Source organism: Solea solea, chromosome 14, assembly GCF_958295425.1.
Source record: "Solea solea chromosome 14, fSolSol10.1, whole genome shotgun sequence".
NCBI classification, from domain to species: domain Eukaryota; kingdom Metazoa; phylum Chordata; class Actinopteri; order Pleuronectiformes; family Soleidae; genus Solea; species Solea solea.
The window spans coordinates 20,101,763-20,116,087 of NC_081147.1; the positions used below are offsets into that span (position 1 = coordinate 20,101,763).

The 14,325-nt window shown below is 41.5% G+C and overlaps 1 protein-coding gene across 4 annotated transcripts in view; it reads right to left on the reverse strand.

Moving 5' to 3' along the window:
- The window catches only part of drp2 (dystrophin related protein 2), a 77,228-nt gene that overhangs the window by 20,387 nt on the left and 42,516 nt on the right, over window positions 1-14,325 (reverse strand). For all 4 annotated transcript variants that reach the window (XM_058649866.1, XM_058649864.1, XM_058649865.1 and 1 more), the window contains exons 9-15: window positions 13,714-13,774; window positions 12,081-12,142; window positions 11,519-11,593; window positions 9,244-9,445; window positions 6,593-6,678; window positions 3,269-3,426; window positions 480-646 (exon numbers count right to left, since the gene is read on the reverse strand). In XM_058649866.1, coding sequence (XP_058505849.1) covers window positions 480-646; window positions 3,269-3,426; window positions 6,593-6,678; window positions 9,244-9,445; window positions 11,519-11,593; window positions 12,081-12,142; window positions 13,714-13,774 — 811 coding nt within the window. The remainder of the gene's footprint in view (window positions 1-479; window positions 647-3,268; window positions 3,427-6,592; window positions 6,679-9,243; window positions 9,446-11,518; window positions 11,594-12,080; window positions 12,143-13,713; window positions 13,775-14,325) is intronic.

A 14,325-nucleotide genomic window follows, 5' to 3' on the forward strand; every position in this document is an offset into this window, starting at 1 on the left:
AAAAAATTCAGAATCCCCTAAAGTAACACTCTTACTCTTGTAAGTCACGACCTGTAATTATAGTACAAAATGCTACACATTTTCACTGAAGAAACACATTTCACATACTGTTTTATTGAAGTGTTTTTACAGTTTTATTTTTAACTTCTTGTTTGTATACAAGACGTTACCCCGATAACACCAAGCGTATCGCCAGCTGCACATTTTGCTCAAGCACACTTCGCGTTACCGTAATTACACGATGGTTTGTGCTGTAGGAAAAACAATCCAACTGTTTCTGAAAGCTGAGAAGTTCCACTTCAAACCCAATATGTTGTGATTACAGTAATTTCATTACTGGTGGAGAAACGGTGCAGAGAGCAGCGAAGTGAGGTCTGGTGATGCATTTGACACCGAGGGAGCAGCTGAAAGAGCTTCGCCTGAAAATGTTAGAAATGTTACTTTATTCATCTTTGCACATGCAACCGAAACACACCAACCTGAAGCCTTTGATGGGACACTGTTTACAGACGTAGCATTTGGCTTGGTGTTTGGTCGACTCTGCTGCAGCCACGCGGTGGAGGACAGGCAGCCAAACCATCGACTGTGGCTCAAGGCTCATCCACTCCAAGAAATGAGACACCTCAATGGCAGGTTTTCCTGGGGCCTGGAAAGAGAAAGATGGGAGAGTGGAAAGAGGAGCAGGAGGCTGTAAACAACCCAAATATAGACCAACAGCAGGCAAGGTACACGATGTAATAAGAGAAGGTGTGCTTCCTTTCCAACGGTGGTCTTGGGGTGAGCTTTTGTAGAGAAATGCAATCAAAGAGAATACAAATGATGGGAGAGGGACACAGAGGTGAGGTGAAGAGAAGAGAAGAGAAGAGAAGAGAAGACTTTTCCATATGAAATTATACTAGACTCAGCTACACCATACTGGACTTGAATGGACTGGACTTGAATAGACCGCATTATGCAGTTGTTGAGAATTCCAGAAAGTGGGATAAAAAGGAAGTCAACCTAATAAAAGAATGACTCGCCAAGTGCTGACAATCCGTGATGTGCTAAATTCTCATTAAGTCTGCATCAGAGATGCATTAAGAGGTTGATTTCCCTGGGGCTTCCTCCGCTGTTCAAGCTGAGTAGCATAATAAATGTGAGGTGTGTGTGTATATGTGTGCATGCGTATTTATATCTGTGCGGGGTCCAAAAAAAACAGACAAACCCTACCCTTGTGAGGACATTTTGACCATTTTGTCTGGGCCACACAACTTTAAATGGCTTAGGCACAAAGTTGTGATGGTTAGGGTAAGGGGCTAGGGAATACATTATGTCTACGATGTGTCCTCACTAAGATATAAATGTGTGTGTGTGTTTGTGTATGGAGATATAAAGTGTCCTGGGGATGAAGGAGCTCTTCCCTGGTGCCAGAGTAGCCGGCTTTACTCCATATGGGAGGTCAACTAGCAGCCCCTTGCATAGCAAACACCTGGCTTTGTCTCTGACTATCACATAGATGCATCACACAGCAACAGGCTGAGCAGCTGGCAATGTTTTGGACATCATTAGGAGACGGTCATATAGTCTTTCAGCTCTAAATATTCACCAGACGCGATATTTGTGAGTCACTTTTCACAAAAGTAGTGCAGACCGATTTGCCAGAGGTCAAGTTATTCTGCCATTTCATAACAATAACCACTTTGCATACCACTAGCAAAATGATATCACTCTGTTTTCACCTGTTTTCCTAATCAACCTCAAGTCAATTTCATCTTCTTTCTTCCCCCGCAGACGCGGAGCTGCAGCAAACGTTGTACCAACACCGCTTAAGACTGTCATAACTCACTTCAAAGCCAAGTCAGCCACCATATTCACATCACATTGATATTTCAATTACTTCTAAAAGCCCCAACATGGAGCAAACCCGTGAAGAGATTTTAATCAGCCGTAGCAGCTACAGTGAGCATGGACCAGAATTAAGTGGATATAATTATGATCTACCTTGAAAATAAGGGAATTAGGACACGCCACCTTATAAAAAAAGAAAAAAAAAATCTACCACATGTTCCTAACAACTGAGTAATTATCTGGTGTTAAATATCATATGGTAAAGTTCATGCAACCTGCACTGAAGACGTTCACTGAAGACCCATTTAGAGGAAGCAAAAGAGGGAAAGACTACGGAAGGTAATTAATGCCTTGAACATGTCTGCTCATTAGCTGTTACACTGTGTGCTACAGGATTACGTGACCTCGCTTCATCAAATATATTGCATAAGATATTCCAGAAGATCATATTTAATGCACAACTTTCCCAATTAAACTGCACCTATGGTCCATGTATAGGAAGCGACATCATGCATTACCAACCACTAAGTGTGTTTTATGTGCATTTAAAGCAGCGGAATGTAATATTCATGAGATGTAATGTTTGCAAGACAACATGCTGGATGTGTGTGTGGTGCAGTCGAGGCTTCCTTAGGTGGAATAATTATAACTTCTTCATTTCCTGACATGGTGCATTTATCTTCTCCCTCTGCTGAAAGAATCCAACCCTGCTGACTTGGATTTTTGATGGGTGAGTGTCTGAAGGCCATTTATTTTTCAAGTTTGAGTCTTTTAAAATTCTGTTTCTGTATTTGTAATGCTGTCTTGGCACAGAAGACGTCTGATCTTCTTGGGGTCACTTGGTATTTTCCTGCATTTTAGAATAGCAAGTTTGAGACGCAGTGAGAAAAAAGAGGTTTTTAGATTTCTGCACGCTACTATAGATCAGTATGTTGTAAACGCGTAGTTGACTGTTGTTGTCAACAATGCTCAGTCGTGGTCAGTCTAGTGTTCTAGTCAAAAAGGGAGTTAATCAGGTCAAATGGGGGTAAGGTGAACTCACAGCATCCATCCATCCATTTCTACCGCTTTATCGTCCACATGAGGGTCGTGGCGGCTGCTGCGCAAATCTCAGCTGGCATATGGCAATTGACAGTTCCCCAGTCCATCACAGGGCCACAACAACATTCACTCTCACACTCACATCAATTTAGAGTGTCCAATTTACCTAATCCCCATATTGCAGGGTTTTGGACTGCGGGAGGAGAAAACCCCCGCACACACGGGGAGAACATGCAAACACCATGCAGAAAGGCCCTTGTTCCTTGTGCGGCCTGAACTCACAGCATATTCCTGACAAATGATTTATCCTATGTGTGCACATGTGTGTGTAACAAAGTGTGCGAGCACCATTGCAAGTCGGTGAGTGTGTTTTCGTGTATTCGCGTGACTCTGTCCTCACCATGCGGAAGCAGCTACGGACGCTCGGCTCCACGTTACTGCCCCCGAATGCGGCAACTTCTCCCAGCTGGCGGGGGATCTGGATGGCTTCATGCAGCAGCAGGCTGAGGTGACGCTGGTCCGTCACACCTCCAGGTCCAGACACCTGATGGAATAGGTCTGCAAAAAATTTGCAGTTTGCATGAGTTATGCATTGACTAATGTCATTATACAAACTAATTGTGTACTACATGTGTATGTAAGTATGTTATGCTTGTGTCATATTTGCATTTACATCTACATTCCTATGTGCAGAGCTTTTATGAGTTGGGCTTTTAATATTTATAAACATCATTAAAGCTGCAAAGTTATGGAAGAGCATTAGGGCCACATGTAATGAAAAAACTTAAAGAAAAAAAGCCCACCATGAATTCTGAGATTAAAGTCATAATTTTGATAGTCAGAATTGTGAGATTAAAGGAAGGATTCTGAGATTAAAGAAAATGTCAGAATTCTGAGATTACGGAAACAGTCAGAATCCTGAGATTAAAGACAGAATTCTGAGATTAAAGAAAAAGTCACAATTCTGAGATTCAAGACAGAATTCTGAGATTCAAGACAGAATTCTGAGATTAAAGAAAAAGTCTTAATACTGAGGAAAACGTCATAATTCTGAGATTAAAGAAAAAAAAATCAGAATTCTGAGATTAAATTCAACATTCTGACCATAATCTCTTTTCTGACTTTCTTTTTTTTGTGGCCCTAATATTCTTCCGTAAATTTGGTCTTTGTTATCTCATCTGAAAATGGGCTCTGTCAAGCAATACTATCAAACCTGCCTGTGTTTGTGTGTATACAGTGGCAAAGGGGGCATCACACTGCTGAACTTTTTCGTCTTTGTAGCTGAATCGCTTTATTAACACAACGTTGCTGTTGCCTCCATGTGTCTTGACATAAAACAAAAACCAGTGTGCAGCATGGAAATGTCACCGAGTGACACGAGAGCCAAACACCACTATACTGAGAAACACACAGAGATTCATGTGGAACTGAAAGGCTTAATCAGCATTGTGTCAACTCTTTTGTTTGTATTTCATAGCTCCACACGATAGTTTTATCAATTAAGAGGTTCTGCAAAAATAATCTGCCAGCATTCAAATTAATACTATTTGTTGAGTTTGTCAGTGCCGTATTAAAGGTCTCGCTGCTTCGCTTTGAAATGAAAGAGCTGTAAAAGTGATGTCTTGTCAGGTTCTGAATGAGGCTTTTTTCTCTTTTTTTTCTCTTTCCTCTGAGCTCGCAGCAACGCCGCCTGTCACAGAAGAAGATGAATGCTGACAAGCGTGTGAGGGTGCTGCACAACGCCAAGCCCCCTTCTCTGTGTACTTATTCAGCCCTACAGGGACAACACTTGGCTCTAACACCCACATGTTAAACATCCTCCTCGACTGCATATAGTCCTCATTACCGGAGCTGTATAAGATTTGAAAGTGTCCACATATAAATGTTGAGCTGTTTGCTGGTGATGTTTTATAGAGACGCAGTATGACACATGCAGTAATGCGTAAAATGTATTCTTGGACTTGGCTGCGTATGCCACAAACTTTCTGAACAGCCCTTACTGACATCATAATATCCAATGCATGTGCTTTAGCCTTTAGACTTAACTAAATTAAAGTTGCTGACATTTACGAGCAATAGCTCAGTGTTTACCATGATCGTCATCATAGTTTGGCCTATTGGCATCGTCCCTTACCTTGTAGCTTTCACATTACATATGCAACATAAAGGAGTTTGACCGGTGGACTAGCAGTGTGACTTCAGGGCTCAGTTTTCATGATTCTGAACACTTTACTTTGCTTGATAATTCACCACAGCTTATAAAACTTTATGTTTATCCATTAAAACTAAGGACAGCAACTAAAACAATGACATTCTCTGCAACTGCATGGATTTCTTTTGTTTGTCTTCAATTTATGTATAAATAACTGATTTTTACATAATGAAAAATTATCGTGAACCACTGACAGTAATTCAGTAAGCTGCCTGTTACATGTACACATTACTGTTAACAAAATGGTTTTGATACTTGTATCGAAAAGTGCCAAATCACTTATTTTATGTTTATTATATGTTAATTACTTAACTAATGAAAACGTATTAATGTCAAGCTTCTTTTCTGAATCACAGCCAAAGGCTGGTGTCGATGAAATAAACACCCACCATCTTTGTCTCAACTTTATATTTATATCACTGCAGTGGAGTTTTGAGCTGGCAAACATGGTACAATTTAGAGGAGTGACAGCCTTCTGAGGGCACCACATGTCTACCTGGACCCAGATAAAAGGGGGGATGACTCACAATCATTCAATTCATGGCAAATCTGTTATCTCTCAGTCTTGAAGAGCTGACACAGATGGCGTGCCAAGAATGAGAAATCCTGGCACGAGTCTGCCACTGTTCTCTCGGATCCTGTAATGGCTGAGCTGTTCAAGGTCCAAATATTGGCAGCTTGAAAAAGCTCCCTCACATTTCACCATTATGTACCGGAGCATTTTTAGCCTGGAAACCAAACCAAGTTCACGTTTGTTCACTGCTGCAGCTGCAATCTGTCCCCCATCCCTTTCCCAGCCTCACCAATTTCCATCTTTTGTGAAACAGTTCATCTACAGTGGGGTGGGTTTAAAACACTGATTGACAGAGGTGTATTTGAAGCATTTTCATGAACAACCAAGGGGCCACAGATATGGCTGGCTAAAAAAAAACTGGATGGTATATTTATCTGTAACAGAAGAACAAACAACTGTTGTTGTATTTTTTTTCCTGCTGTCCTGTGCAACACCACGTGTCTTTTCCTCACTCTGACTGGTTGCAAGTCTCCTCTGCGACCACTGATAACACCGGGTTTTTGAATGCCAAATGAAAGGCTCCAATCTCATTTGCGAATGTGTATCGGTCTGTCGGCGCGTGGCTAAGATAACTCGTAAACTGGAATTACAGTAGCACAGTAAAAACCCGTACCAGACTGGAGAGGTGCACGGCACAATTTACAATCAACAAAGAAGAAAGCTTTTTTTCCTGTTTGACCTGTGAAGAAAAATGACAGTCGGAGCCGTATAGAGGGAGAGTGTTCATAAATGGTGCTTTTGGCAAGCAATGCTTTTAATGCCCCTGGTGTACTTTGTAGAAGTAAAGAAAGCTTTCTCTATTATGGCAGCAGATTCATTTCCTCCATTAGAGTAAGTGGATGTCTTTATGTAACACTGGCAATCACTGCTATTTTGTTTTGGCTCATTGTTTGCCGTTGAGGAGATGCATTAGGCACACGGGCACACGTCAGACTCACATTTGTACTTCTCCTGGACGTCTGCATTGCACAAGCTCACCAATCCCATCTTGAAGCTGAGTACTCTCATTTTGCCATTTCGAGCACTGGAAGAAGAGAGAGAGACACAGATAAAAAAAAAAAGGCTTAACTGTTCATAAATTGTGTGTGTGTGGCGTGATGGTAACGTCTCTTCATACACTAGATAAGCTCTGCTGAAAGGGACAGAGAGGGGAGAAATTACACGGGTCAAAGTAGGATGCGCAACAGTGTGAAATTGTATTACAGCACGTCCAGAGTAACTAAAGCCAGCACAGGGACATGATGAAGTGTATACCCTGAAGAGCAATTATACGCTCACCTACACCTCAATGCCACAGTGTTACTTACAGACAAATAGTTTACAAATAAATAAGAATTCAAGTCAAACTGTCCAGGTTGTACCCCGCCGATCGCCCTATGTCGGCTGAGATTGGGCGCGGCTCCCCCCCGCAACCCTCATGTGGAGGATAAAGCGGTAGAAGACGGATGGATGAATTCTCTCAAAGGGAATAACAGGTTTGATCACAGGTCAATGGGAGAGCAGTGAGATTGTGGATTTAGGGTTGGTCTGAGTGGGGAAGCAAATGTTCAGAGACTGTATTGGAAAGGCAAACACACCGTGCACTGTTCCCCCGTCAAGATTTCATTGCTCTGCTGCCAGAATAACCAGCACACATTAGGTTCTAGCCCTGGGAGAGGGCGAGAGGCACAGGTGTATTTAACATTGGAATCATCAAAGTGAAAAATGAAGAGCATCGCCGCCATCTTCAGAGCTCGAGTACATGGGGCCAAGAGGCTGTCAGCACCTCTGACAGGCACGTTTGCTGTGCACCGCATGTGCCATATTTAATATACACCCTGGCGCTGCTCCAGTGGAGACACGTCACTCCTGCACACCATGCTCGAGCGACGTGACGACCGTCTTTAAGTATTAAACACAAACACTAACAAACTTACGAAAATGGACACACAAAATATGAGCACCTCATTGAGATTCACTATGGCTATTAATTGGAAAACAAAAAGCAATTACTGGAATTCATGCAGAGGGTAAAGTCTCTATAAAGAAGTTAGGAGCCACTGACCAAATAACTACAGAAGGGTTACTCTCGTATGTTTTTTGTTCTGTGCTTGGTGCTTTCTTTGGCTGAAATAGCTAAAAGAGTCAATCAGCACCACAGATGGAATGAAAAATGGTTTTACTCCACTGTGTTTTGGAGAGGATGATTGGCCCAAAAGAGGGCTTTAGCCATGCTGTGGCTTTCAACAAGCCACTGTACAGTTATTACGATAAAAATGTGTTCGAACTGGCTGGTTTACAGGAGCATAAAATGAAAAATAAGTAATTCTGCTTCATATGTATACTGTATGTATGTGTATATAAATATATACATATACATATATACACACATACACAAATATATATGTATATATATATATATATATATATATATATATATATATACACACATACACACATATATATATATATATACACACACATACACATACATATATATATGTATTAACCAAATGTTTTTTTTTATAAACTCTGCCACAGGCTATGACAGCCCAGTGTAATGGAGAATAGTCCTTTGCAGTGTTAGGACTGATACAGGCTTGTGTCATAATATATCACGGTCATTGTTGCTCCTGCATGACAAACCTATTACTGCCATTTAATGACACCCTTGACAGATTTAATGCTCATTAAGTATCAAATTGAAAAAAGAAAAAGAAAAAAAAGAACAGGAACGAGAATCCAACGGAGGGCAGATTTATAATGTCACCTTATATATAAAGTAATAAAAAAAACAAAGCAATGTGGTTAAAGTTAATATAGAGGTGAAAAGTGTATATGAAGCAGAATTTTTCATCTTATGCTCCCAAAAACCAGCCAGTTTGAACACATTTCTATCGTAATAACTGTACAGTGGCTTGTTGAAAGCACATTGGATAGTACGGATCAGTAATTTTGGAATCCTTTACAAATATTAATCGAAATGCACATTGGGTAATGTGCCAAACTGAACCAAACTGCACTGCTTTGTGAAAATCACTGTGTGCATGTGTTGGATAAGCAATGTCTTCTTCTCAACCTTAACAGAAAAATTATCCAAATCCACAATACAGCCATTTTTTAAGTGTAAGCACTGGGTTCACAATGTACAGCTTTTCTTTTGTACTATTCCATAGACTTTCTTCTGCTTACATTGCAATTAAAGTATAGGTAAATGCAAATGTTGACAACTTGGTTTTGGATTTGAGTGTCTTATGCTAGATGTGGCTAATGTGGCTTCAACGTGAAGTTGATAAGCCATTACAGATGGCAAATTTTCCATTTCATTAAAAACACCTGGAGCTGTCTTTTTTTATTTGGAAAATCTGTCCCCTCAGCCACAAATGATATCGCAATTCATCAAAATCCTCAGCTCTCCTCCTGCCACCCAAAAAAATACTTTTTTACAGCTTTATTTCAAAGATGAAAGACCCGCAGTTTGGATGAGTGCTTGTTAAATTTGAAAAGAATCATTAGGCATGTTGGTCTGTTCATCACAGCGCAAGAAAGCTGCGACAAGCCGAGGAGATTTTAACCCGTTTTCTAGAGACGTCTCACTCAGTTTACTCACCTGTCGTAGACGTTGAGCAGCCAGTTGAGACACATGTCCACGCAGAGTGGAATGTTGACCAGGATGGACCTCTCCTCCTCCAGCCTCTCGTACAGAGCCGTCAGCCCGTGAATCACCTCCACCACATCCATCACATGCTCCCCTTGCTGTAACTCCTGCTCCCGAAATATCTCCACCAGGCCGCTCAGCGCCACTAAATCCACTTAAGAGACACATCGAGAGACACCCGAGGACAAACAAACTCATCTTTATGAAGCTGTGCGGTTTGTTTTCTTTTTACATTTATTTCATTATCATTTATTGTAGCTTTGTATATTTAGGTTTATGTGCATGACATTTTTTTGATATTTGACATTTCTTTGAAAGGTAATGTGAGTGTGAATGTTTTGTCTCCGTATGAAGCTGCTCAGACTTGGGATTGACATCCTTCCTCAGATCACGGCCAGATCACATCAATGCATCATGAATGTGTCCTTAGATCCGATCACATAAACAACATTCAGAGGTGGGGGGTTTTTTTTGGACACAATTGTCCCTTTTCCAGAGCTGCAGGACAGATTAGAGACCGCCCGCCTCCTCAGCTGACGTTGTCTCACTGGTGCTAGTCCCAGTTTTCTTTTCCCTAATCAGTGCTCATGCATTAATTATTCACAGCCACCACCGCAACATTAACACTGATCACCAGATGATTTCGTATAACGGTTAACACTGAGAGTGGACACGTTTGTACAATCAGACGTCGTTAAGAACAGACATTTGCTCTTGCAAACAGTCGTGACATCAGTGTGTGTATGAATTAAGGGATAGGGACGACAGATCCAATCAAAATGTGGTCATAGGAGACACATCCAGGATGCATTTTAACGCCAGGTCTGACCAGGGCCTAAATTGGCCATATGATGAGCCTGGTTACTTACTCATTATCAGCTGGGATTGGTTCCAGTATAATGGATGGAAGGATGGAATATTCACTGACATGAATGCTTCCATGCAGGAGTCTAAACGCATACACATACACATACACATACACGACTGCACATTCATTTCCTCAGTCATTAATTATCAAAACAAACAGACGGACACAATAGAACCATCGATCTCACCTGAGCAAATGAGCACACGAGTGACAGAAGCGCTTATTCACCAATTTTCTTTTGCCCACTTAAACCTTACCAGTCATTTTAAGTGCAGTGACACAAATTTGATTTCGCCCTTCTAAACTAATTTGATGGCCCATCCCTTGGAGTGGAGCTAAAAGGGTGTCCATTGATGCCAGGTATAATTGGATAGCAGGATGATGAGGTAGAACAGAGAGAGGAGATAACAGGAGGATTTTCAGCCTTAGGAGTAAATCACCTAAAAATGTATTTATGAAGGGGCTCTTACACAGCACTCCTCCATCATTCACAAAGAGTGCTTAAAGAAAGAGTGAGAACTCTGCAGTTATCAAGGCAGCCCGGCAATTAAACTCTGTAATGATATCAACTAGACCAGAGGAGGGTTAGATAAGAAAAATGTAAGAGGGGGAGTTTGTGAAAGAGGATTTTTTTTTTTTTTACAGTGGTCTGACTATGCTGAATTTTTATTACAGAAACCCGGGACAAGGAGGGGAGAGAAGGTGGGAGTAAAGCTGCAAGTGAAGGCAGAAAGAGTAGAACATGAATAAGTGGCAGCTGCAATTTGAGGTCAACATGAGTTACAGCACTGCAGGTGATGGAAAAATGGATGCGATTAAAAAGGTAGAAATCATGAAGGGGGGGGGGGGGGGATTGGCCAGGTGTGAGGCCGTGAATAACAGAGAGGAAAGCAGTGGACGAATAAGCAGGAGTGACAAAGTGAGAATGTCTGGCCCACATGGGATCGTCAGCTGGAGCCAAATGGTAAAAACAAATAGTCTTTTCTTTTGTAACTCAAATGGATAAATTAATTGCTCCAATTACCTCGCTTGCCAATTTTGCAGGCCATAATGGGAATGAAGAATAAATCCAGGGGCTGACTGGCTCTTTTGACTCTTGAGTATATCAATACATTATATTTCTACATTTAAAATGCAACAGAAATTGACAACGCAGACACTACATTTACAGAAAAATACGATGAATCCATTGACAAATGAATAAAGAAATGTTGCATGGCTATTTGTTGCGTCTCATTCCCAAAGCAGAGGCTGTCGTGGTGGATTACTGATTACTGTGCAAGATAACAGTGGATCACTTAACCAGCCTATTTCAGCGCTGCTGACAGAAAAATACCGTTGATGAAATACTGCACTTACATCTCAGAGCCTTCTGAACTCGCCGCAGCTTCATCGCTGTTCTATATGCCGAGAACTTGATGTTGTTCAAATCCGCTAATGGAGAGAGAGAGAGGGAGCGAGAAAGATAGAAAGAGATAAGGCTAAATGGAAAAAGGGAAAACAAACCCATCCCGCATCACACATCCTGCCATCAAGGAAACAGACATCATTATCTTCCGCCCGTTTATCACACCACTGCATAAGTCAATAATAAAGTACTGTACTGCTAATTTTTTGTGTGTCTAGTGAAGCATGTGTACGTGGCAGTGTGTCTATCTCCCCTGCAAGGATTCCCTGTCAGATCAGATTAACAGTAAATCACATGATGTCGTTTAATCTCAATTAATTAGTGGGTAAACAAAAAGCAATCACAGTGCTGGCAAATTAAGCCTCATAGGTTAACGACAGTAGTGACGTAGCCCCGAGGGTGTTTGAAATAGTCAATCAGCTGCATGACGGGGCCTTCAGTGGTGTCATGCTGTTAGTGCAGCACAGCGAGGGTCCGGGACTTCAACGGTGCTTTAATTGTCTCCTCACTCACCCAGTGCTTGGTATAGTTCTGTCATCTTTGGATGGTCCCAGCACGTCGTCTGGGCCTGATGGCTGAGAGAAGACGAAGAGAAAGATGAAACAAAAGGCAATGGAGCACAAATGAGCCAAGGGAGCAGAGATGGGCAGGTGTGGCACATGGTAGAAAGAAAAAAAAAGAAAAGAAAAAAAGTGCAAGATCAGAGGGGGAGTCAGTGAGAGGGAGTGGTGAAAAACGAAAGGCCACGATAGGGCAGCTATTGTTTACAAGAGATTCCAAGCCTGTAAAGTGCTGACATACATCAAACATGATAAAGGAGGCAGGTTCAAGCATTGATGTTAGGTCCCATTACTGCTGTGCTGGAGATACACTGCCAGTAACTTAAAAGGCAGAAATCCCAACACAAACCCAAACACACACACATCAAAATCCACACACTCACGCTGCTATCACACTGCTAACTCTATGGGCACATTAGGAAATCTGCCATGAGAAAAACAGATCCCATACAGAATGAAATGTGAAGCAAAATGAATTAGAAACCACAGAGCAGGAAGTCAGAACTCCAGAGCCTTTTAGGGCACCACTCATCCTTTTACCTGTGCAAGTGCACATTGATTGGTACCCAGTGGAGTGCAGCTAAGATACTACTCCCACTCCCGCTGGTACAGTAATATAACCCATAAAGAACTGACTAGCAGACTAAAACAAGAACCGGGACGTTTGTTTCCAGATGATTAAGAAAATAAATACTCTGTAGTCTGCCGAGAAACAAGCTGCATACAAACAATTGCAGACATAAACATACCATCATCTAAGTATAAACACACACACACACACACACACACTCACTCACACACTCACACTCGCAGTGCACTGATAAAACCAACAGCACTGTAAAGGTGAAATACTACTGATGACGTAAATAGATAACGCAGACACTACGCAGATGAATGCTCAGGGAAACAGTGGCTCAATGGAGTCCTTGTATGAATCATTCTTTATTTATCTCTTCTGTCTTGGGCAGCAGATGGATCTTTGAAAATGTGAGTCAAGCTGTGTGCACAGCAAAGATTGACTAGGGTTAATTTAACTTTGCTGAGCCTTAGTGCTCATAGTGACTCATTTTTACACTTAAAAACTACTGTTTACAGGCCGTGATCAGTCGAGTCACGGGCTACCAGAATAATGACACAGGCAGCAAGATGAAAGCTCAACTCTGACATTTCATGGGATGTTTATGAGGAATCTATGTTTTCCATTCAGTGAGAAATTGCATATATTCAGGTTGAACAAACAAATGTGATGCTGAGTCTCTATTTCAGTGTTCTAGATGTATGAAGCATGACTCATAATACCAACAACGTTTTCTAAAGTCATGAAACTGCACCGTTTGAAGCTGTTTTGAATCACTTTTCACACAGAGGTCGAAGCTGAAGGAATTAAAGATGCCAGACGGTGTAATACAGTCTGAATATTACATGCAGATCTTGTAGGGGGAATTCTGGTCTGACTTTATGCTCAGAAAACTATAACATAATCAATGTGCTTGGTAGACAGACAATGGTAATGCAAATGTCCACAGAAAAACGAAGCTTCTGAACCTGCAGTGGTAGAACATATTGATCCCCGGCGTTGCACTTACTTGATGTAGTAGGGCACTTTGTTTGGTGAGATGGCACGTTCCCATGGTATCTGGACTGAACCTGCACAACACGCAGAGGCAAAATCAATTTTCAGAATAAACATGTCATGCATGAAAAGCAAAAAGTGCACACTGTCCCTGATAGCATGTCAAGACACTGTGTCCTTTCAGATCGTCCCTAACAGGGGCCGCACAACAGGTGCAGTAAAGCCCGAAGGGACAAATATATGAGTGTTGGTTTGTTTGGCACGGTCCAACAGAATAAGGGGAGGAAGGGGAGTTGACAGGGTGACAAAAACAAACCACCATTCATTTCCTATGGCAGTCATTTCTGACCGAAAAAAACAAAGGTGTGACTAAGTTGAATAAAGTGGTGATGAGCAATATTACTTGTTCAGATGGTTTGTTTGCAGGATATCATTTAAAGGAATACTTCACCTATTAGCATTTAGCTTTGTATTACTAGAATAGTGGTAGTATTTTTGAAAAATTGTGCTTCCCAACCTCAGTTTTCCCCTGAGTTGAGAAATATCTTCATTCTTTTCTTTGTTACGTGCCCACCAGTGACATTTGGTCCTGTTAGCATAACTGTTAGCAAAGATGGCGGACACT